Source organism: Aythya fuligula, chromosome 7 (genome assembly GCF_009819795.1).
Source record: "Aythya fuligula isolate bAytFul2 chromosome 7, bAytFul2.pri, whole genome shotgun sequence".
NCBI lineage: Eukaryota > Metazoa > Chordata > Aves > Anseriformes > Anatidae > Aythya > Aythya fuligula.
In genome coordinates this window covers 29,005,803-29,032,219 of record NC_045565.1, presented here as the reverse complement: position 1 = coordinate 29,032,219, position 26,417 = coordinate 29,005,803, and the positions used below count along the sequence as shown (strand labels likewise).

The window sequence follows — 26,417 nt, the reverse complement described above, 5'->3', positions numbered from 1 at the left end:
GTTAGAACATCAGACAGGAATTCTTCAGGATTAAAGGTAAAAATAAACCAGGCCAGGCTAACAGATTTATGCATGATTGAAGAAGTTCCTCCAGAAAAAAGGCTTCCTGACTGTCTGTCTGGGTTTACCTTGCACCTGGAGCCCTCCTGGATTCCTTACTGACACCGAGGTCTCACACAACACCATCCCAGGGCCGTGCCTCCTGCCTTCTCCTTTTGATTCAGGGATTTCGGTGCTGGCTGCCTGCTGGTGTGTTAGAAATGCTTTTCATTACCTCTTGCCTGGACTGTAGCCGTGCAATATTGAAGATGAACTCATCACTGTTTGAAGAACTACAGCAAAGTCATAGGACAGGTCCCAATGAGTAAATGAGAGCTCATTACACGTCTCCCTCTTCTACCGAGACTGGCTTTCCACAGAAGAGTGCCATCCAACTGGCATCAGTGGGACTTGGACTGCTGTCTTCCCTCAGAAGAAATGACTGACAGTGCAAACAGCCAAAAGCCTCCCCCTGGCAGAGGGAGTTGAGTCTGCTCCATCCCCTGTCTCTCTGCAGGACAGCAGTAGGATGTGAGCCCCGCAGGAAACAGGAGCAATGGGAAGTGGCTTCTGATGCTGAGAATGAAGAACTGTGGATACAACAGTTTATACAGAAGAACTGTGACAGAGGAAATTGAATCCTTCTGCTCAAAGTATCAAGTAAAATCCATGAAATTGTTCACAACCTAGATGGTCAGTGCCAAACAAAAAAAAAAAAAGTCAGATGATGAGAAAGAACCACTGCCCAGTCACTCAGATTTCTATTATAAGGGTAACAGCCAGCAGTTCAGGAGACATCTCTGTGTCTTGTTCAAAGTAATAAAGTGAACTTCTGTGGGAACTACTTATCACCTCACCTCCCACAGGCACACCAAACATGGCCTTGCCAAACCATTTCTTCCCCAGATGAGAGAAGAAGACAAAGAAAGAACCACAAATGGTGATTCCCACTTGTATGTCAATTAACAGACAAATGAAGATGCTCAGCCATTATGAGAAAATAAATAAATAAAAGGAAAAAAGCTGAAGAATGCAAGTGTCCTCTCTGAACATTGTACAAATTACATCTAACGCCATCCATAAATTGTCAGCTCACAGTCTCAGATCATCACCTGTAAACCTATGTCATGCAACATGGTTTGTGGAAGTGACACATGCTTCCACAGTGGCTTCTTCTAGTCCTCACCCTAATTATACACAGAGAGCCACAACAAGTAGTTTGATGGGTACTGTCTGGCAGTAACTCCAGCAGCAATCTTGTCTCACGCCGTATACACTACTGCATTTATCTGTCATGAACTCAATATGCAGGAGCTGGTTGGTGTGACGGGGCTGTTCCCTGCTGAGCAGTCTGAACCAAAATCTAGGGACCGCTGGTAAGAACTGAGCAGCTTTGCAATGACCTGCAATGGAAAAGCCTTCACTCACCTGTGTAGGATCTGTTGTATTTTGGAGAACAGATGTACCACAGCGTAAGGTCAAACACTACATTCAGTGCTGTTTTGTTTTTCATTCGTTCCAATCAATCATCTCTTTAGTAACCAGAACAAATGAAAAAACAAAACAAAACAAAAAAACAATAAATATTGTGAGGACTGCTGCATCTCTGGCCAACTCCAACATTTTTTCAGCATGTGATCAAATGTCCATATAAAAAGCCTGATAAAATCTTGGACCCTTTAGGGCTTGAACCTGGAGAGACAATCAGCCGAAATGTTCAGTAGTTCAGCTGAACTCCACAGGCCCTTCTGGAATTCCTGGACTAAGGACTTAATCCTCCCAGGTCAGGAAGGTTTATGAATTTGTTTGCTTCTCCATTACTGAGGCTTCAGGAGGAAAAGCAACGGGAGATCTGTATGTGAACAAACAGGCATGAGCAAGCCACTGGCATGATGGAAGCAGAGCTGCAAATTTCATAGAAGTCATTTATTATTCTGGCTCCTGCATCTATTTTTAAAGCTGTTTTCCTAAGAATAAACACTGCTAGGGAAATGAACCTGTCCTACTAAGTTTTATCATCATTTATATTACCAGAGCGTCTAGGAGTCCTTCTCAGAAAAATGCTCCACTGCATTAGGCATTACGCAAACACGTGGGAAGAATAAAGGGGGCTTCCCACCGAGAGCTGGAGGCTGGGACGATGAGCAGTGTTCGGCCAAGGACACGATGAAGGAGCAGTTTCCACAGCAGGCAGAGAGCCTGAATAAAGTGACATACAGAAGCAAATAGAAACTGAGATTTCAGAAATAAAACACAGGTTGTGTATGTTGAAGGCAATATGTTGGCAGGTCAAGAAGACAGAAGAGATTTGGCTAGCAATAGATCATTAGAAACTGTGCTGAGAGCAATTTCAGTGGTCAGCATGGGGACACAGCCAAATTAGTGGGGATCTAATACAGAAGCGAAGCACAGGAAGCAGGAGATCTTGTTAATAGCACATTTTACGAGTGTAAAAAGAAAAGGGAAAGGGATGTACAGGTTAGGAACATTTTCTTCCAGTATAAGAGAAAATAAATTACTTTTCTTTTGTGAGTGAAAAGAGCTACAAGTGGGTAGTCACTGGGACTTTAGAGAAATGAAGGTAAAGTGAAAAGGATCAAGTGATGGTCATTAAGAAACTCAGCAGAGATTAGAGATGAGTGGAACAATATGGTAAAAAAATGCATCTATTTGCTGTCTGGGAGAAATACATGTATATAAGATCTACTGCCCAGCCAGAGACAGTCCAGTTTCTGACCCACATGAAACACCTGCCTCTTCCTGAGTGGGACAGCTGAAGTGACATTGCAGGCTGACAGCAGACATGAAGGGAAAGAAAGGTTTAGCTGACAGGTCAGAGGCACTGGTGTGGTGCACATCCACCAAGACCTCTTGCTTTAATGTGCTGCTGTCCTCCTGCCCCTCACTGCTGGTTTAGGCCAGAGCTGCAGTGACCCCTCTGAAGCAAGGAAGGTGTTTGGGACCCACCCTGATGTGACAAATGTGCTCCTAAAGGGAACAAGGGATTTATTCCAAAGGAGTTGGCCTTCACATTTTATATTGCTGAGTTAAACTTGCTACTGAATCTCTTCCTATTTTGAGGCAATATTAGTAGACATCAATGCTGAAATGTACCATCAGAGTGCCATCCAGGAACATTAGCCTAGTGAATTTCCCTCACTAATTTTCTTGGTTGACAAAAAAAATATGGATAGGACATTGGATGGCTTATGGTAGTTCCCAAAACATATTGTTAAGTGGAAAGGTCAGAATTGCCTCAGAATAACATTGACAATTTTTTCTTGAAAATTTATTCAGTTCACTGTAAACACTTTTCAGCTTAAAATATAAAAGTTGCCTAGGCTAGCAACATATATATATATATATATATATATTATCATATATACAAATTTCTTGCAAGATTGTGTGAAGCTTCAACACTGATTAAATCTAAAAGAACCATTTTTTTTTTTTTTCTTGTTGCTGTAACAAGATGCTCCACAGGCTTTCTGCATATTAGAAGCTGGAAAAAAATTGCTGTGACCAGTTCATCTGAGCTAGACCATTCTCTGCAAACAAATGCATACCTGTTGTCAGGTCTCTATAATAATGTAGTCCATCCTACTGTCAGGGCCAAAACTGTGACATGCAGAGTCGCAGATGGCACAACAGCAATCAGACTACCATAGTGTATGAAAGGAGGAGAGACCCTATCCTGAGCATCTATGAAAACTATCCTCATGAGAGGGAACATACTTACACAGACCAGAAGTGGGTCACAAACGTGCTGAGACTCCAACCACTAATGTTTCAGAATCTTTATTTTTTAAATCAATGGGTTTTATGTGTATTAGAAAAAGATGATAATACATCTCTCTAGAAAAACAAACAACAACAAAAAAGAAAAAAAAAAAACACACACAATCAGCATTCATCTTTCTTCTTGACTTCTCAGTGATTTTACCTGTATTTTATGCACCCTTTGTAATTTAAACCTACTGTAAAGAGAATTGCTTTGTTCATCAGCCTCAAGTAAATAAAAAACCTTAACCCCCTGCTAAGTTTAATTTCATGACTACTCCTGTTATGATTCAGTAGGTGTTTCATTTTGCAATTCCAAGAGGCAAATTTTGTCACTCTTTACTAGGGATTCCATCTCTGAATGTCCCAGCATATCCTCTGCACCTTCCACGTAGTCTACCAAGTTCTGCCTCATATGCTTCCTTTGATTCAAGTCTGCAATAACAACAGCATTTTATAGCACTTACACTGCTAAGAGCACAGCAAAAATGCTAATTAAATCCATCTTCCTCACTCAACTGCATAAAGGAGAGAAAAATTTAAATGATGGGTTTCTCAGTAGCCCCCAGCAAATTTCCCTTGGATTTAGCTGCCATTTAGAAATCGATGCTCCTACGCACTGTTTGGCACATTTCAATTTTGTACTCTCTTGTGTGATTCCATTTGCTTAATGGATCAAGGTTCGGGAAAACAGCTCCATCTCTCATTCTTAACAATCTCTGTATTTTAGTGTTAAACCCAGATAACCTGTAAAACATTATAACTTTAGTCATTAGCCTGTTAGCGTGCATAAGGAGAGGGAGGGAAAGTGCAGAGGCCTTGACTTAACTGCTACTTCCACTTGATTTAACTACTACTTCCACTGTTAGACTGGACTGTACTTTGCATGAAACACAGCAGGCTTATCTGCTGTCATCTCAAAGGGCTCAGACCTGTGCTAGGGAAGCGATGTGCTTTCCAAACCCGGCTGCATAAAGAAGACATTAAAACTGATGTACTGCATTCTCATTAGTATTTAGAGATGATGTTAGAACAACTTCTCAGTTCTCACTGACAATGATTGCAAACTTTAGCTTCAAAGCTCAAAAAAAACCCGCAGTTCTGCAGTAGGAATTTACACACAAATAAAAAACACAGAGGTAATTTTGACTAAATATTTGGTTTTACTAAAGCAACCTCTTCATTAATATCTAACTACTCCTTAATGTTGCAGTTTTGTTCAGCTTTTGGAAAGCATATCCATTATTTACAGCCTGTTGGTAGGCTCTCTGAGCATTGATAAGCCCACACGTTCTGCTTAAGGGAATGCCTTGCATTGGACAAATATAGAGATTTAACTGAGGGTTGCATGCTAATGCTTTTCCAGAAAAGAAAGCAACAATATGCATTGCTGTAGCAGTATGTTAGAAAGCTACTCTTTTACACTTCAAGTCTAAAATCCTTGCCTCTGCTTTCACATCTGTGCTTATGGAAGAGGGCAAAGGCAACCAAACCAGCTCTAGAAAGCCCAATTTCAGCTAAGGTAAAATTTTGCTACATACAGCAGCATGCAAAATTGCCGTCAAATACTGGTTTCAATTTCTTTTGGGGCCGCATGCACAAAATACCAAGGTGACAGGTGGAAAGGAAAAAATTCAGATGAGGAAGCAGGGTCGTGATTTTGAACACCCACAGGAAACCAGACTCCGTAGATTGGAAGGACAGGGAAGGGAAAGAAGCCTTTTAAAGCCTCATCTATCCCATCTCTGGGTAAGTTCTTCTTGGCAGGAGACGGCAGAATCCCTTGCAATAACAAGAAAATATTTTGGCCCCATCGTTAAATTTCATATGAAAGGCTCCCTTCCCCTGCCTTTAGGAAGAATGTAAGTAATTGCTTCTTAGAGCAGCCACTCTGAGGCCACGGAAAGGGGCAGTGCCTTCCTCAGTTCTGGCAAAATGCACAAATCCAGCTCAGTCAAATATGTGGTTGGACACAATGGCACTTACTACCACGCAAAAAACTATAGGTTTATACATACAGGTTTTTTATTATTTTTATTATTAAAATTAATACTTGGATTAAAAATTGGGGGTGAAGGTATCATTTCAGATGAGATGACTGAAAATAAGTGAACTTTCAGCTTTATCATCCAAAGCGAATGCTCACTAAGATGCTGAGATATCACTCACCGCCTAAGCTGAGTTAGGTTTGGCAGGAGTTTTATATGCACTTTATATGAAAACATAGAAATGCAAATAAATTTGCTTGAATGTTTGTCAAATTCAGACTTCATGCATCAGGCTACAGTGAATATATTTCATCTGGATGGAAAATCAAAGAAAATTAGTTGAGTTTTATAGGTAATAATAGAAATTAGCAATATTATTTAACAAGGGGAGAAAAACCAACTTAGCTCCACTACTAGGGCTCAGCTATTGCAGTAAACAAGCCAGATTTTTTTGCATACAATACTTTCATTAACAATTAATTATTGTATTGTTAAGAACATGATGCAAAGCATAAGAGATAATATTTGTAGGTATGCTGGTATCGCTCTTCAGTTGTATCACTGCACAAGAAGCCTGTATTAGTAGTCTGTATCCATATGTTCTTAGTCAAAGCTGTAAAACTGTTATCCAAGTGAAATAATTATAATAAAACAATTATATTCGGCACAAGCTGTTGGTAGAGTATGCTTCAACCATAATTATTACAATTAAACATTTTTACTATGATAGTTATTGTCAACAGAACAAAATGTTCACCTCTCTAGGCAAGTGAGGAAGAAATGGGGGAAGGTTGTACTCCCTCATTCCTCACATTAAGGTCTAGGTGAAGTCAAACCAAGCATTTGCTTACAGCAACTCCCATCTTTCCAGGGGCCATGCAACGTCAAGCAGGAGAAGAAAAGCTGTGTCTATAAGCACCCACACAGTGCAAACTGTGGCAGTTACAGGCTACTATGGCTAACAGTGCTCCACAGCAGACCTCAATGCAGCAAGACCTGTTCCAGTAGCTAAGCTAGTTCTTAGCATCTCTGAAAAAAAAAAAAAAAAAAAAAAAAAAAAAAACCAACTACAAGTCTGCAAACAGTCTGTGACTCATCCAGCACAACACTTTTCATCTCTCTTATGTGCACAAATGGAATAAAAACAGGTCTCTTGTGTCCAGATCACTGGGTAAACCTGAAGCTGGAGACTCTTCATGACTGCACACAGTTTTACCAAACCTCAGGTCCGGGAATGGTCAGTTGACACCCATGGCTGCACAGCCCTGAAGGAAAGGGAGCGTGAAACAAATTGTACTTATTGTGTACAAGATTTTAATCAAGTTGTAATGCCTTATGGCACACACATTTTATTACTTCCACATCTATGTTGATGTAAAGATTGACAGACAAGCCAAGCTTTGAAAGAAAAGATAAAATTTTTAATGTTTATTTTTCCATGAAAAAGCTTTACAAGGAGAAATAGGCTTCATAGGGGAGAAAATACATTCTTCAATCACTGTTTATTTGCTGAATTGAAATCTGAAGCTAGCATTTCTTCCACAGCGTATTTATTTGTTCTCATAATATTACAGGACATTTACCTTTTACTTAAAAAGGATCATAACCCATGAATATTGTTAAGAACTCTATTAGGTGATGCTGTGTATGAAGAATCTCCACAATCTACATCAGCTGCAGATGATGTGCTTTCAGTTCTAATTCTTCCCATACTTTGTAGTAACAAATATAAAACATGTCTTTTAAACGTTCAGATATTTGAAAGGCTTTGCATCACATGCAATGGAAAAAAAAAGAGGTTTAGTATCTCAAAGAGCAGACAAAAATATTCCCATGTCCTTAAAGCAACACTGTAGTACTCAAAGAAGAAAAAAAAATCCCCATCTTTCCATCTAAACAATACAAGCCATGTACTAAGGTGTTAAATGCTCAACTGTGACTTTCTTCACTAGTGCTATACTGCAGGGATTTTAAAGCATCCCAACAGCAGAACCTAAATGAAGCTATATGGTTTCATCACAGTGAGAACCAGACCCTTCAGAGCTCCCTCTCCACACAGCTCTCTGCCATTTAAATAATATTTGCTCATAGAATAGAAGAAACAAATGAAAACAACGACAACAAAAGCAGACCAACTCCCTGTCCTCAAATGTCAAGAAGAATCATCCTCGCCCTTCTAAATTAAAGTTTTAACCTCTGTCTCACTTGCATCCCAGCTTCTGCAAGACATTTGAAATCATCCTGCTAGGTTTGTTTTTAAGTGTACATAAGAGGTATGTTTGCAAGACAGAGAAAAAGCCTCTTGAAAGTAAAAGTACTTCACAGGAAGAGTAGCTTGAATAAAAAGCACTTTAATTTCAACTTAATTCTACAACGTAACAGTGAAAAAAACTTTACAGCTTCTGAATTAGTACAGAATTTTAAAAAACACAAAACTCACAAATCATGAAGGTCAAATAAATACCTTATTTCAATCAACACTCCAGCTTTTCTACAAAGACACACTTTCAAGTATTTTTATTCAAGGCACTGATTTCTTCCTTCAGTCATCATGATGTAATGAAAATGCAGAATTTCTGTCGCATTGGACTGAACTACTAAAGATACTTGCTGGTAACCTTGGAGAGCCTGAATGTCACCTAGTTGCAGTTTTTCAATTACCTTATTTTTCCTTATTAATATCTATATACAATCACACAAATCCATCATAATTTAACAGTACAATGATTTACATAAGAGAAAGCTTTAAGTGCACTAATTTTCTTTTAAAAGCAAGACTGGATATTTTTGAAGTTAAATACTGAAGATATAAACCATCTAGCATTTCTGTTACGGAATCATAGAACATCCCAGGTTGGAAGGGACCCACAAGGATCATCAAGTCCAACTCCTGGCTCCACACAGGACTACCACAAAATCAAACCCAATGTCTGAGAGGTTGCCCAAATGCTTCTTGAACTCCGGCAGGCTGTCCCCAGAGAGCAGAGCTCAGCGCCTGCCCCTCCGCCTCCCTCGTGAGGGAGCTGCAGGCCGCCATGAGGCCTCCCCTCAGCCTGCTCTGCTCAGGGCTGAGCAAATCCAGGGACCTCAGCTGCTTCTCACACGTCTTGCTCTCTAGGCCCTTCACTGTCTCTGTAACCCTCCTTCGGGCACTCTCTAACAGTTCTATGTCCTTTTTACACTGCTGTGCCCCAAAATGCACATAGTTCTTGAGGCAAGGCTGCACCAGAGCAGAGCAGCAGGGGACAACGCCTGCCCTTGACCAGCTAGCAGCGTGGTGCTTGATGCCCAGCTGGCTCTTTGGGCTGCCAGGGCACACTCCTATTGACTCATTCAGCTTGCCATCAACCAGAACCCCCAGATCCCTTTCTGCAGGGCTGTTCTCCAGCCTCTCATTCCCCAGTCTGTTCGTATACCCAGGATTGCCCCTTCCCAGCTGCAGAATCCAGCATTTGCTCCTGTTGAACTTCACTTGGTGATTGCCCAGACCTTTAATTTGTTGTGAGCTCTCTCCTTGCAGGCCTCTCTTCCCTTGAGGGAATCGACAACTCCTCCTAACCTACAAACTTAGTATGCATTTGAGACCCGCATCCAGATCATTTAAAAATTCAAGAGAACCTGTCCTAAAATTGAGCCCTAGGAAGCCCAACTAGTGACAGGCCACCAGCCATTTACTGTAGTTCAACTTACTAAAACCCTTTGGGCCCGATCTGTCAGCTAATTGTTCACACATCGTGTTGTGTACTTGCCAAGCTGTATGCTGGACATTGGAGAGAAACAATACTGTAAACTTTGCTAAAATCTCCCCAAAATCACACCTACTGGCTTCCATTGGTCAACTAGATGAGTAACTTTGTTATGAAAGGAAATTAAATTAGTTAAGCAGGACTTTCCCCTCATGAACCCGTGTTGGCTATGTTCCACCACTTAACTCTCAATTCCAAAAATTTAAAACCTGGAAGTCATCTGAAATAGCCAACTCTCAGCACACATTTCTTGAATGGATGGTTTAAAACCAGGTATTTCAGCTTCATCAAAAGCTTGAAGAACTAGCTCTTATTTACTTATTTATTTTAAACATAAAACCAAATTGGGAATAGTTATCTCACTTACTATGAAGTCTGACAATGTCCAGATGGGTTGAGTTTCTAAATACACCATCAAGAGGGGAAAAATATATTGTGGAATATTGCTCTTCTGAGGCATGTTGAGTACAGAGCATTAAGTTAAGGTAGACTTATAAATAGATTTCTACAAGTGCGATTTCTTTAACTCAAAATTATCAACGTTACAAAGGAACTAAGCAAGGCTTGAAAAACACTTGTAATTCTTTTTCTTATCCCTAGAGCCTGCAGTTGGACAAAAAGTCCTCTCGTATACTTTGAAAGCATTGGACCAACAAGGCAGTACACTTAACAACAAGTAACTATAGCTGCACAAACACTCAACGTAAATCCAAGGTTTTAGTCTTTCAGCTGTATCAAAAGTACATTATCCTGTGATAATAATAAAGCACAATCTTCAACAACATAGCAAGCTGGGGTATCTTTCAAATCACCTAATATTCTTAAGTATTTAATCTGCAGTTTCCTGAAGCCAAGAGCCAAGAAAGTCCATGCATAGGCTACTCAAGTTTGAGATGCTTTAGGAGATCTAGAAACAACTTCAGAACTTAATTGAATAGGGCCAGAGATAAAGGTAAAAAAAAAAAAAAAAATGATAGTAGCTGCATCGTTGTAGAGTTTGATGAAGTTGACTTGAGGACATAATCTTACTTTAATGTTACCTAGAACTGTATGGAAGGGTTTAGACAGGTCCTGGATTTCAGTAACTATTAGCAGGTTATCTTAAAATAAAGAGCACTAAATAATCGATTAAATATTTTTTTCAGTGAGAGTAAGGGCAAAATTCTCACCCTCTGTATGGAGTAAAATTTTACAGGCCATAAAGAGGAGCAGACCTAGGAAGCAGGTAACTCCAGAATGCCAGTACACACTAGGTCTATGCATTCTGAGGATCAGTGCTGTGCAACTCATCTTGAAACCCTCACCTCATTTGCACCCATTTGGAGTGAGCTGCCAGGTAACATTGTCCTTGAATGGAAGAGCCCTATTGCACTTTCTTTTTACACCCCAGCCCTAAAGCAGGGGAGAGGCGAGGGGCTGGTGGAGGAAATTATCCTACTTGGATCCCTCAATGGTAATAAGATACTGGCCATATTTCAGTCCTGGGGAAGCTACAAGAGGAAAAGGTAGACACAGAAACCTGACCAACTCCTCTCCTCACCCTAAACCCCCTCCAATATTATGACAAAAATCAAAATAAACCCAGAAATTCAAGTCATAGTTGTGTTGAATCCTTAATAAGAATGAAAGCTAATCTTTAACAAGAGAAAGTGATTTTACATACAACAGTTCAACATCTACAAAACTATCAGAACAGCCGGGTCTGATGGAAGACAGTAATCAAGCTTGATTATATGAACACAATAGAATATAAAATATTCTATGAAATATTTCTGAATTAATGATCTGCTGCAGAATGCAAAGCCAGAAGTGATGGTTCAATTAAAAAACAAAACAAAAAGGTCTCACTTTTGCAGTGACTGTCTGCAACTAACTCTCACTATTCTTATATCTTCCTGACGAGGGACAGAGAAGCTCATGCAACCCCTGACAAACTTTTTTTCAGTGAAAATGATTATAATTAATTTTAAATACTACCTCTTTGCTAACATAAATAGGTTATCTTAGCTGATTATACAAACAACTGAGCTGGCAGATTTGAGTGTGCAGTTACCATCAGGAAGGGTAGGTAATAAACTGCTACCTATGGTAAATTCTTCTGTTAGAAGAAGTACAGCTTGGAGTACACACACACAACCTGTTACAGCACCTCTCACACATCATACAGTGAAGAAAACTTACTTTTGACTTGCAACACAGTTTATGAACACACACTTCTGTGGAAATTTAGCTGCAATATGTCTTTGAGGTAAGTGTTAAGGAGGAACAGTAATTTTCAAAAAATACGTAAATCTTTGCTATTGTCTGCTAAACTGTAAGCCATTTTAAACTAGATATATCATTGATAAACTCTACAAAGTCAAACATTTAAGGCTGTCATGTACATAGCAAACCTTGTTAGGAATCAAAAACTCAAGAGAACTTGAAACTGTGGTCAGTAATGCAACTCTCTTTGCTAGAGTAATTAGTCAATAATTAAAGGAGGAAAAGGACATGCCCCTGTACAAGAAGGGAAGTCACTTCGTTCTGATCATCTCCCTCCTCTAAGCAAGAGATAAGGAACAAGTTTTTCTTGATGCTCTCACAAAAGATACTTTTACTTTGAACTACAAGACTTGCCCATTGGAATAAAAAAGTGCATAAAGAATATATATAATATACTGAAAGCCATATGCATTTTTACTCTGGCTAAATAATTTCAAAAAAAAAAAAAGTGCTGTTCCAAGAAAGGAAATACTAGAACTAAAAACTGCAAATGCCTCTGAATTTGTTTCCATTATACAAAGCAAGCATGACCAATATTCTTTAGAGATTTGCTATAGTAATTTATGACTTTATAGGTCTGATGCAAAACCTATTAAAGTCAGTGGGAAAGCATGATTTGAAAAGGCCTTGAATTACATACTGTTACTGTAAGATACAAATCTGGGAATGCTGAGCCATACCAATATGCTGGTAGTGGACTTTTTAGTTGATTTTTTTTTTTTTCATATCAGGAAACACTATAAACTACATTACCATACAAATAGATATCAGCCGTCTAATTTATCAGTATTTAGAGACAGTAGTAAAATTTCCCATTTTTCTGAATTGTATTTTGAAGATGGTTTCTGGTAACTTAACTAAAACTTCTGTAGCTTGTACAAGCCATTGTTTTTGCCTGTCTGGTTACACTTACGGCACTTCTTGCTTTAGTGTAACAGCATCTTCTAAACCCTGGAGAAAGCAATGGAAACAGCATCCCTTTTGTAGAGTAAAAGTAAACATCATAAGCTTTTGAAAAGCATGTTATTCTAATTATAGAACATTCAAATGTCTGTATGCCACAACTGAAACATAAGGAGGGACTCAGTGATGTGTGTGCTACTCCTTGGACAAAAAAAAAACAAACAGTTAGGCTATGTGATAAACACCAGTCATAGTGAACGCACAGACTGAGGATCAGAAGAACCCCAGTAACATCATCAGGAAGAACCGGAGCACACTGAGAATCAGCTACATCTAAAAAGATGGAGAATGATTACAGCAGTGTCCTTGCATGAAACCCGCTAGGACAAGTCAGGGAAAAAAGCTCTCCCTTGTAAACTGAAGGGGTTATTGCATAGAATGGTTTAGAACTTATGGGATGCAGGTGGAAAAGCATTCCAGGACATTCACCTTTTTCAGGTCAAGTTTTTGAGATATTCTCACACTTTCTGTCCCTTTTTTAGGGTAAAGCTAAAGTTCAGATTCTAGAAATAGAATCATAGAATCATTTAGGTTGGAAAAGAACTCTAAGATCACCTGCTCCAAATTTTAACTTAGCTCTGCCAAGTTCACCATTAAACCCCCTGGTTAGTATACACCCCTCAGTTTATATAGGATTCAGTCAACTGCTGCAAGACATGGACTTAAGAGAAAGAAAAAAAAAGGTTCAAACACATTTTCCTACTCTCTGCTAGTAAAGCAGAAATTGTTTTCACTACTTAAAATACGGCTACAACTAAATCTTTAAAGGTCCTTTACAGTCTGATCCCAGACTTCAGCTTGATGCTTACGCAACAGTTTTCCTACTATCTACTATCACACCTTCCCAATAAGCTGCAGTAGTTCTGAATGCATTTACACACAGTAACTAGAAGTTGAATCTTGAAAACAAAAAGGATATGACCCTTAAACATTTGTTTATATTTTTGATATAAATGTATGTATATGTCTACAACACTGTATTTAAACACTATACACTGTAGTTAAACAAAGTTAGGAATACATGGCCTTTCCCTACATTAATTAAAGCAATACTTTAATTAAAAAGTGTCATTAAGATAACAGATTTGTTGAGACTTTTTTCTGTATGCCAAAATACAAGGTAGAATTTGATGGTCTTGTCCAATCAAAACAGACAAATATAATTTTAGTTGGAAATGAGAGGGGGAAAAAAAGACAACAACAACAACAAAAAACCTATCTGCTCAGTTGTATACTAAAGATAACTGTAAGAATTTAATTTGTTATTCTGAACTTCTGAAACTAACGCTTGCTTTTTACAGTAAGCAACAGAAAAATTGTGAGTTAGCTGGAAGCTTATCTAAGGTTTCCTGGCTACCACCCAAAGTTAAATAAACAACAACAAAAACTCTTAAAGATTTGTAATAAAGTGTGAGAAGTGATTAATGCCCTATAATCGGTTTCTTTACCTTCATCCTTTCAACAGCATTTGCAATCTGTGAACAAAGTAGCAAAGCTTTATCCTTCTTCAAAATGGTATGTGAGATTGAGAGGTTTACTCAAAGGAACTGAAACACTGAATTAGAAAAGTTGCTTAAAAAATAAACACAAGAAAATAATAGTTCAGTCCCTGCCTTGCTGACAGGTGAGATAACTACAATTTCTGGTACTGTAGAGAACTCACAGATATGCTGGCATTTCAATAGAAGGAAAAACCACACCAATCCACATGGTTCCCTTAAAACAAAAGCCTCTGGAGTTCATGACCAACATTTCAATCAGTTTTCAATTAGGAATGAGCAACAACAAATCATACCAGGGATTTACTGACAGGTGTCAGGAACAATGGTGACTGCTTTAGAAAACACAACATAACAATTCTTTCACTACTATACATCATACTATATGTAAAAATACCATCTTCAAATTTAAAACAAATTCATCTTCTCAGGACTGATCCTCATAATCAGAGCACCGGACCTAATCCAATTATACTTAAGCACTGTGGAAATCCTTCCAATTCAATAAGAAAATTGCACACCCTCCCGTATTCCTGCTACTTCCTATGGCAAATTCATCAACTTTTACTCACAAAACATTTAACCACCAAAGGCAGAGTTTTGGGAATACAGCTTCAAATCAAAGCACTTTACTCAAAGACTGAATCACCAGTTTTCTAGCAAAAGCTCAGAACCTCTAGACACGAATGCAACCATCCATTATTAAACGTACGGTTCTGATTCGGAGGCCACCATAACAAATGGGTGGACAAACAGCAACTTCAAAAGACTTTGAATCACACATTAGGAGTGTAGCATCATTCTTAATATTATATGCTTCCAAGACAGAAGTCTTCAGACTGGGTTTTACAAAGAAATCATAAAAGTGGAAAAGGAAAGTGATTCACCTGCTTGAAATGGTTGACATTTAATTTTTGCAGTTTAGATAATCAACCATTTTCTACCACTTACACAAAATGTAAATCAGTATATATCAGAAAGATTCCAGCATTTTCTTTTTCTTTACAAATATACACACACACTAGAGAGGCACATTCTTTGTTAGAAATCAGCATGATTTTTTTTTTTTTGTAGGAACTCAAACATTTCCTTTCACAGAAATTTTTCCATGAAACCGTGCTCTTCATATAAGGCAGTCGTATCTAGTTAAACAAAACAATCAGTTTGCATAACATCAGAGCTGCACCTAGTTTAAGATGTATTTTCAAAATACATGTGTCATAAGTGCCACTACAGAGAAATAAGCAAGATGCTCCTTTTACAGCCTGGAGAAAAAAACTATTAGGTTTGACATTCTATTAAAATTTAAGGGCACAAAAGGAATCTCTAACTGTTAGTCTGAAATGATCTGATTATTCTAACAGCACATATAGTGCAAAGAATTTCTTACAGTGTAGTCACAAGGCAATACTAACTCTTTCAAAAGGATGTTAAAAATTTTTGCTCATTGCTTAGAATGGCGTATGTCCAACGTATTCACAACTGGCAATGGAGTCTGAAGTATTACAGTATCATTGTTTCTACTGTAATGAAAAGAAATCAGGTTGTGATTATAAATGTTCATGTTAAACTGTAAGGAATTCTATTGCATTTTACCAAGAATATTATTTCTTAGGTTTGTCATAAGCTCCAGGAAGATGGCCAATGGAGAAAAGTTATCTATCCATATTTTCTCCTACAGTGGAAAGCAAAATAAAGCACCACATTAGCTGGCTTTGGGTTAGTTAGTTAAAAATGTGTATGTTAGTTCAACTTGAGTCAAGCTGGCTTGGTTTTCACTTGCTATCTGTAAAGGCTGACTGAATGAGATTCCTTTCATCAAACAGGCACTGCTATCTTTGCTGCAATAGTAGAGGCACGCTTTGATAGCCAGGACAGCTTCAGCTGATAGACAGCTCCTTGGTAACTGAAAGGGAATGACAGTTTGACAGGAAACATCCTTAATTTCTCCAGACAGACTCTGTCCTTGAAGCAACCATGTATTATCTGCAAAAGAACAACGAATTTTATCATTAGGATATTTAATACCATGTCTGAAACCTATAGAAAACACTAATTTTGCTCATATGACAACATGTCCTTTTTTCCATATAGAACATTAAGGGAAATTTCCCTTCTGATTTTTTCATCATGGGAAAAAAAAATTAAAAATAAAAATAGTTTACAAGTGCTTCTTCAGTAGTCATTTAAAGGTAATCCACAGCTTTGCTTCAGAAGTGTGGGTGTATCTCCACAGTATACCTTAGCTAAATGCAATGAATCTGTAATTTGTCCTATACACTTTTAAGAGGATATTAAAATTTCTTCTGATACTTAAAACTCCTGAAATTAATTGGTTGTTATATGTTTGTATTAGAGGCCTAATACTCTAGGCAAGACATCTGCCATAAATGCACAGAACTGCAGGTACTTTATCATGTTTCCAAACAGAAATGTTGGCTTTATAAACAGGTTGCTGTAATTTAGCTATGTTCAGTCTGACTATTATAACAAAATTTGAGTTTTACATTTATTTAAATATTTAAGAGTATGTGAACTGCAAAATAAACTGCACAATGTATGTACCTACTTCATTGCATTGCACTCTGTATTTTATTCTAAAATGAGATGGATGATGTGCTCTTTCTGGCATTTTTAAGAAAATACCTTAAATTTGGCTCTAGAAGTTATGAGCTTGAAATGTCTTGTTGAGTTTAAGTTACTTATCTTCTCCAGTTTTGCTAACCCTTGAAGATCTGACATGTATCTTCACCTCAACAATATTTGGAGATTTTTATAGGTCAAAAAGTGTGCTGGAAATAGTCTATTTGTACTCCGAAAGCATAAACTACAATAAGAAACTGCCTTAAATCATGAAGTGTATAACCAGATTGCAGGCCCTGTACAGTATTTGTTGATTGCTTTTAAAAACAACCCATTTAATTAAGCTACCACATGGATATATAGACACTTTGAAAGCTAGCCAACAAAGTATGAGTCAGAAGATGAGACGTTTAGCTTCAGATCATTTTAACTGCATCTACAAGCAGTAATGACTATTAACATGTATTTATTATTGTAAAAGACAATATGGCATGTAAATTCAGGCTGAGAACAATTACTCAGAATTTTAGAATCCTGCAGCATTTCAAAAAAAATGAATGTTTTCCAATGCAGTATAGTAAATGAGCAGAAGTAATTGAAATAAAAATGTTTCGTCCATTGCTTCTAAAAATCTATTGAATGTCCAAGCGGTGAAATCTCAACATCAAACACATGAAAACAAAACTAAATAAAACTATATTCTAGTTTTTTTTTTCTTGTTTGTGTTTTTTTTTTTTGGTGTGTTTGGCAAAGCTTTCCTCTGCTCTATAATTGCTTATTTTATTATTTTATTTGGTTCCTCTAAGAAGTAATAGATAGTTCTCTGTGCATCACCTACTTTTAGGGTGCATAAAGTCTGACAGCAAATGTGTTTACGATGTTCAGAAATTTCTCAGAGTCTGAATGAAAGGCATCCTCCCTTCACCCACAAAAGTCAAGTTCACAGTGACAGTCTTACTTAGGCACACAAGGTGAGGAATAGGATACTTTTTAGAAGCCTTGATTCCAGAGATGAGTAAATTATTCCTATAGCATGAGCATACTAGACTTAAAGCAAATGAGTCATACCTGAGTAACTCAATAACCAGACAAAACTGTTTTGACACAATGTGAAAAAAATAGGGGTTATTATGTATATCAGCTTCTGTAGGGTACATCCATACCTAAGCCTCTTCTTTCAAATGGTACTTCCAAGGGCACTGACAGATACTCCCTTCTGAGCACAGCTGGAACACTGGAAAGCACTGTCTCCAAACACTTGCTAATGGTCACCCTGAGCAAGAAGGGGTTTCAGATAACCTTACTATTTTTGTACTGAAAAGAATTTTAAGGAACGCATTCACAGAGTTTATTCTACTGGTCATGCTTCGTGCATAGCAATATCTAGTGTAAGGATGGTAACGATGGCTAGAATTAAAGCACTCCAGTCACATGCTACGTGAACATGTTCCATGTGTTCTTTTAAAATACTTAAGAGTTGAAAGAGATTAATTAAGCCTTATGATGCTGCTCAAACATTAAATATTATTCCCATTTCATAGTAACCAAGGCATGCAGTGACTGTAAGTGTTGCCCAAGGCCACAAAGGAAGAGCAAAAGTGGCCTGCAATAAATGTCAATTATTTCTGCTGCCTTGACATACCAAAATTTTCCTCCTATATTTGAAAGCATGCCTTGTTACAGAAATATTCAAGTGCAAATATATATATATATATATGAATTACAACAAAGTAGGTTCAAAGTGGTTAGCTAGAAATTTACTTCAAATAATTTTTTGAAGAGACAGAAGGAAAAATGGGAATCTTTCTGGAATATGCTTCAGCTTCACAGTGACCTTTCTCCCAGAAGCAGACAGTAGGGCTGGGCTAAGCCTTTCATGGAGACAGTGTGGTGAGAGCAAAAATCTAAGGAGGAAAAAGCTCAACTGCTCTGGGAGCAGTTCCTCTGCAAGTCCTCACTGGCAACTTGTTTAAAGGAAGTTTTAAAAAAAAAAATTAATGCAGCATGCATTAATTCAAGCAAGAAGCTACAATGATCAAGTTCCTTTTTTTTTTTTTTTTTTTTCTTTTTAATTCTTCCCACTCCAGCTGTTCAATGTATCAACACTAAATAACATTTACCACATCACAGTGTTGTACAGGAACAGACTGGGAGGGACGTTTTGGTTCATCAGATTGAGATCCCTTGCACGGAAAACACATCCTGATATTATCTACTTTGTTTCTTATCTACTCCTGTTCAACTGATAAAACAACACAAGCACTTTACCTTCTGCTGTGATAAACCAGGCGTTGGGTGCTTCTTCATTCAGTGCTGAATCCGGAGGGAGGGTCAACTTCAATAAAAACTGAATTGTCTGGCCAGGAGCTACAGTCAGTGGATGAAGTTGAATGTTTGGTGCAGATTTAGGCAGTTTTGGAAGGTTTGCTCTTTTGTCCTTTTGCACAGGCAGATGATCTGGAACATCGCACATTTCTGGATTCAGGATAGGCAACTATCAGTAGAAAGCAAAGTATTAATTTTCATTTGTCCTGGTATAGTAAATAGACTTTCACAATATAATCACACTTTGATGGCTGACATGGACAAGGAAAACTAACACGTGACAATATGGTTGCTGTACTGAAACTTTCTGATGGAGCACAATAATACTGCAATGACACGAACACAAAGGAGATGACAAAATAACTTTTAAATGTAAGAGATAAAACTGATTGATACGGATAAAAATATTTACTATTAAAATCATAAAAATCTAGAGCTACTTTACAAAATCTACTACTTCAAGTATCCTATAACTTCATTATTTAACATTTGCATTGCATTTTTATTTTAAATAAAGTTTATAAGCATTTTCTCCCAATGGGGTGGTAATTCTATCCTTTGGCAATAAAATCCAAGATTCTAACCATGCAGATTATGCAGCAAAGTAAAGGACAATTTCCCAGAAAAGGCTCCAAGATATTACATGGCATGGAAATTTAAATATACATTAAGATTGCATACTATTAAATGCAAGAAGCTTAAAAGAATACAGTAAGATTATTATCTCATATACATACACATGAAAACACCAAGACATGGTATCATTATAAGATAGACAGTACAAATTTGTTTTGCTTTCATGTTTACCAGCAAATTGAGCGCTGCTGTATTTGAAAGTGGTTCCAATTTGACAACTTGAATGCCCCAAATAAAGAATATATAAAATTCTGCATGGCACTCATTAAAAGTTAAACACCATTTAAATGGAAATTTTAAAGTTCAGCAAAGAGTTCAGCACCATAACAGTAAAACAAAGACATTGCTGTATCAACATTTTTGTCAAATTTAGAAGAATTTGGATTTAGAAACTTGGGTTTGGAACTATAAAAGAGTGATGACAGCGCTTCTGCTTTCCCCACAGAAGTCATATTAAATAAACTGTTGTTGACTTTTCTCTCTAGATCACTGTTACAAGCTAACTTCGTTGTATTTTATATTCTCAGTATTCTACATGGTTTTGGATATTTTTATGTGAAAAGTTTTACATGCAAAAGTTGCTTTTCTGTGAATAAGGCTATCAACAAGCATGCTAGCAGGCAATGCTTGTTTGCTAGATCATCATAAAACATTAGGCGAATATAACTACTGCCCCCTTAAATAGAAAGTTTATTAGCTATATGATTTTTCTACCACTTACTGCAATAGTAATTTACAAAGAAACACCACTATCAGCCTGTTTAATAAATATTACTTGCCATGGAAAGAATTTTTGTTTCCAAATCCAGCACTTTAATCTGATGATTATTTGTGTCTGCAACATACATCAGGCGTCCATTCTCTTCAACGCACAAACCTCCTGGTTCATTAAAAGTTGACTGTGTAAAGCTGGAACCAATAACATTGCTTGCTTCCCCTGTGCCTGCCAGGGTAGCGCAGTTCTTCGTTTTGGGATCTACAACCTTAATCTAAAATAAAAACAAACAAACAAACAACCTCTCTGAAAAAACTACCAGAATGTGGAAGTTCTGCATTATCTTACATCCTGCATTTTCAGAAGCCAACATTAACTCTGATTATCTTAGGTAACAAGCATGTGTCCTGGAAGCTATGTTATCATACTTTATCAAAAGACATCTCCCAGCTTGCTTCCTGGTCTTCATTCAGTGTTGTCCTCCTAAGGCACCTACCTCTTTGGTATAAAAGTATGCTTGCTGATCAGCTTGGCTTTTTTTTTTGCCCCCCCTAATATTTGTTGCCTTCCTGAAAACATTTTCAAAATAGTAAGAGCATAATAAAACTGTCACGGTAACTTTTTTTTTTTTTTCCTAAAAACAGATTAATTTTTTCTTAACTTTTTTCTTAAGCTAATAGCAAAAATGTTGATAATGTTTTATACTTTAAACAAAATTTCATATGGACCACAGATTTTAACAAGTATTTAATGATATATATACCTTATTCTGTAAAACAAGACAAACTACTTATTTTTTAATATATTTAATCAAGATACAGTTAGGAACCTTATAGACATTAAAGCTTGAGAACAGTAATACAGAACAACCTGTCTCATCTTTGAATTCCATGGGGGTAACCCACAATACTTCTTCTCGAAACACGAGTGGTTTTTTTTGAGGAAAGAACAAGTCCTCTTGCTCTCCTGGTTTTATCAAACCTGCAGTATTCCTGACTAACCATTCCTAGCTGTTTTGCCCCAGATCAGTTTCTTTGGAAAGATATAATAAAAGGGTCTTTAGTTGGATCTGTAAGTTGGTACAAATTCACCTTCCCCAAGGGGCTGTCATATCAACACAGCAGCATACAACACCAAAACAATGGGTAAAGAGAAGGACCCATAAGGGAAGGAAGGAAGGAAAAAGAACTCACAAAAGAATTCTTATCCTTTCTTTCTTCAGCTCAACCAAGTACAATCTTTGTATGCTCTGAAAATAAACTCTCATAGTAGTAAAAATTGTAAAGCCTGCATATGTCAAGCTACTATATATGCTTACCTTATGATTATAGGAATCTGCCACATACAGCAGTTTTCTTTTCTTGTCCCATGTTATTCCTAGGGGATGCTGCAGCTTCGCATTTATGCCTGCTCCATCCACATCACCAAAGGCAAACAAGTTCTGGAAAATAATATTATTAAATTAAAATATTTGATTAGTCAATGTTGACATGAATTTAAATGATTGTTATTAAATGGAAATTCACTGAGAAAAAAAAACAACAAGACAACTTTATAACAAGGATACTGAGAACTAGGAAATACGGATGCTAGTGATGGAAATGGAAATTATCAGTATGAATGCAGCTGGCTTTAATAACACCACAGTATTGTTTCAGTTTGGCTATTTTATAAGTAGGTGAAGTAATTTTTTGTATCTGAGGAGCAACGCTCTGCACTACAACTTGAGCACCACGACTGGTACACATTTGCATTCCAAGCAGTGAAGTTAAGAAACTGATGGCCATGGAAACTAATTTACCCTCTCACCCCAACAGTGGTTCCTCCAGGTCAGGCTTGAGGAATATTAGTAGGGCAGTGTGGGGAAGTTTGAAGTGATTACCAATGGATCTCTCTCTCCTCCTACAAGGTGCTTCACTGCTCCGTCTTTCAGAGAGATTGTTCGCACGGTGCTGCTCTCACTGTCTGCTACAAAAAGGCAGTTCCACGGTTCCTCAGAAGCCAGAGAGAGACCTGAAGGTTGTGCAAAGCCCGCCTTATGAGGGTAGGTGTTGTTTCTGTTCTCTTCATTTCCACTCCCGGCAAATCGAAGACAGGTTCCTTTCTTTAAATCACTAAATGAAAATAATACTCATATTCAAGAACAAGTCTGAAATACTTGTGACATTATGCATGAACAGAAATCACGGGAAAAGCACTCGTGAATTATAAAACCAACTGTATTGCAGCACAAGAAATTATTCCATGCCTTTATGCTAACTTTTTTTCACCTTAGTTTATCATTTATCACTAGGTAATTCAGCAAGTGCAATGAAAAGTACCATTGAATTATATGATTGTACGTTACCAAGTCATAGCTTTATAGCTAAAGCAGAATATTTCATTTCATCTAACAGACGTGGGTAAAAGCAGGCAGGCTTTAAAGGACACAAGCCTTTTAAGTCTGAAGAGAAACAGCAAGCTTCAAGCTAAGTACAGGTTGAGAAAAATTACTTTTAGATTAATTGGATTATCTCTCACTGTGGGGTTTGAAGGCTGTTTATCCAGACAAACAGCAGTTTCACGTGTCTTGTATTAAAACCGCTTACCTTCCCTTTGGCAGTTTTCCACCTTCCAACATCAGTGCCCATATCTGATGCGTGCCTGCCATCGCTATCCATAAAACATCATCTTCCTGGGTCTCTGAAACTTTTAAAGAAATGGATGTATAAGAACAGATGAAAAAAACTCTTTGGGAATGCTTCATAAAACAAGTCAAGAAATCAACCCTGCCATCCCCCTAACTCCGGCTCACCATTTGCCACAGGGAAAAACAAACAAACAAGCCACAGAGCGAGAGAGCGAGAGAATGTCTTTCATTTCTGAAGAAACCCATTACCGCTCTTTCTCTTCCTAAGGATATTAAAAACACAATTTTTATATCTTTGCCTGGTAAAGACAATACTTCAAACAGAATTTGATCTTTGCAAGATTTTGCTATTGGCTCCACATTTCACCTGTTATTTTGGCATCATACTGGTCAACAAATATGTACATGTTTTTCCTAAGCTATGTTTTTGGGGTGTTCTTTTAAAAACAAACAAAAAACCACCACACACTATGCTGGTGATACAATTAGATGTTCCAAAATGCTAATAAGAACTGTTAACACATTTTAAGACAAATAACAATGGCAGTACCTTCCAGACCATACGCTCATGCTAGTTCCTGGTCATTTATCCTGCATATTCTGATGTTCTTACCATACCACACGTAACAGTCTCACTGAAATCAGAGGTACTACTAATGACAGTAAAGAGAACGTATGTGATGTTTTTAAGATAACAGAATTGATGCTTGGGCATCATGGAGATTTACGCTCTGTAGAGCAACAACCACTGTTCAATCAGAGACGTGTGATGTGTGCAGTTACTGATTTTCTTCTGCACTACCTGTCTGGTTTCCAAGTAGTACTCCTTATTCACATGTGCTATCACAAATGAAAGATGCAGGTCCACAGAACAGCAACTTTCTCAAGAAGGTTTCAAGTGTGCATCTAATTTTTTCAACTCGAAGTATAACATCAATATTCACCAATCCAAATCTATAGAATTAAACAAAGCTTTTCTAGGTAACACTTCACAAATACAAATGAAAAGAGAAGAACATAAGTGCTCTACAGCTTAAAATGTAGCATATTACAGCATAAGAATGCATGGAGACAAATTGTGAAAGGATGTTAAAAAAAAAATTATCCGTTTCTGAAAAAGCTAAGGAACAAGAGAGTTGACATCTAAAAACTTCATTAAAACGTGGCCAGTGTTACCTAACATTTTAGTAGTTCATAAACATTGGATAGCTCTCTCTAATCTGGTTAAAAACAATATCAAAATCTTTTCCTAAATGAATGTATTAGAATAGCTATTAACTAGTCAACAGAAAAACACTTAAATTGCTCACACAAGCTTTTTATTCACACGAACTTATAAAAACGTGCATCTCATACTTGTTCCTGCAAACAATCTCACGGTCCAGCCCCTGCCACCCTCCCCATTCCTTATCGGGGGGTTCAGAATAAAAGCAGTTATATGTAAAATGCTCGCAAACATTTTAAATCTGTGAAGTTAGTGCAAATCAATCTTTCTAAAATGAAATTGCCACCATCCCCCCAACAGAGATCCTGCCGCTTTTCTTTCAATCCTAAATCTTTCTCACATTACAACTGCAAGCAGAAAAAAAATAGTTTCCTATCTCCAGAATCAATTTCCTCATCCTGTGAGCCCTCCTCAGAGTACCATTGGTATGGTTTTAATGCAGTTTATCTTCTGCCTTTTCTGTTTCTTGGATCGAGATACAAGTTTCCAAGGCTGCGATCAAAGGAACTCGCTGACTCTCTCCTGCACTTCCACATGGCTCCATGTCTTTACACAAACTGGAGTTCCAAGAATAAAAGTCAGACTTCCAAAGCATGGAAAAGCTTTTTGTTGAGAGGGAAGGTTTTCAAAATGAGTTGGAAAACAAATGTTTTAAGTCTCCAGACACGTTTCCAAAGTATTGGTAATACCAAGACACACACCCCACTCACCCTAACAGAACCCCAAAAGACAGAATCCCCTTTGGTTAGAGCTTGTTTCTGTAAGATTTAAACCAAGAAAATTGCTTAGGAAAACATTTCACTACTTTCCACACAGCATACAATCCATTTCCAGGATCTTGCTTCCATACTGCAGAGCTTGCATTTTTCAGATGCTGCTACTCTGAGTACCCCAAAAGATCTACAGTAGAATCCCCGGTAAGCTCAGAAAGGGAGCTCTTCATCTTGCTACGCGGTGCCATCCATTCTGAGGGATGTCAGAAAGAGCTTTGTTCATTATTTAATATTCACTTCACCCAACAATGAAATGAAGGAGTAAGACTAGAGCCGAGCACTTCAGAAAAACCTATTCCATAAAATCCAATTTCTGTAATTCCGCCCACTCGCACTCCCCTGTGACAGCTCCATGGTGAAAACATGAAAAGGTGTCTCACTCTAATTCCGCACACCAAATGCCTCTTCAAATAGGAGGAAAATGTATCAATATTCATTCAAATTTTACAGAATATGCAAGATCAATAGTGACAAGGTCCTTTCTTCAACTAGAGAACACGACGGGAAAAGTAAGTAGGAACTTTGCAATTGCAAATTTTAACACAAATATTTTCTTCTGGCTAGCAATTAGAACAAAGGGAATGGGTAGAGGCATGGGAACAGTATGAGCAGACTGAATTGCGGAAAATATGTCAAGAGCTTTCATCAAAAAAATTATACAAAACCAGAAAAGTAAAAACAATTCATATGGCTGCAGAGATAAGGTATTTTATCCCACAATGGTCCTGACACTACAGAATTTAATGTTTTATCTTCTGAAACAAAAGATAGAAAACTTCTTTGAGGATAAAACAATCTGGAGACATGCCACCATTGTCATCCTTGTACTGTGCTTGCAGGAGAAGGGGGACAGGGAGAACCAACATGTTAAAGTTAAGATAATGCCATCATTACCATAACTCCTTATCGTCCCTGAATGGAAAGAAATTATTTTTAAAGAATTCATTATAAAGCAACATAAAAGAACAAAGCATTTCTTTTACATTGATTCAATTAAGCGCCACATTCCAAACTATGTCGAGCTGTTTTAAAAATCCAGTTGAGTTTCTCCTTATTAGGGTATGGACTTTCTTATCTTCAGTGCTGCCTGTATCAAAGCAACGTATGGCTTACAAATACGATATACTTATGTTATAAAGATTCAATACTAATGAACTAGAGCTCTGAACGCTCTTGTGTGATGTAGGATGGTATTTCAGTGCTTTTCAAGTTCCTGAGCCCACCTCTGCTCTATATCCATGTTTTAAGAAT

General features: G+C 37.5%; 1 protein-coding gene across 1 annotated transcript in view; it reads right to left on the bottom strand.

Annotated features, from left to right (window-relative positions):
* Positions 1–12,528: 12,528 nt before the first annotated feature.
* Positions 12,529–26,417, bottom strand: part of NHLRC2 (NHL repeat containing 2) — a 33,637-nt gene continuing 19,748 nt past the window's right edge. Inside the window, exons 6-11 of the mRNA XM_032190948.1 lie at positions 23,128–23,227; positions 22,422–22,653; positions 21,858–21,980; positions 20,604–20,813; positions 19,132–19,357; positions 12,529–16,266 (exon numbers count right to left, since the gene is read on the bottom strand). Coding sequence (XP_032046839.1) covers positions 16,001–16,266; positions 19,132–19,357; positions 20,604–20,813; positions 21,858–21,980; positions 22,422–22,653; positions 23,128–23,227 — 1,157 coding nt within the window. The 3' untranslated portion in view covers positions 12,529–16,000. The remainder of the gene's footprint in view (positions 16,267–19,131; positions 19,358–20,603; positions 20,814–21,857; positions 21,981–22,421; positions 22,654–23,127; positions 23,228–26,417) is intronic.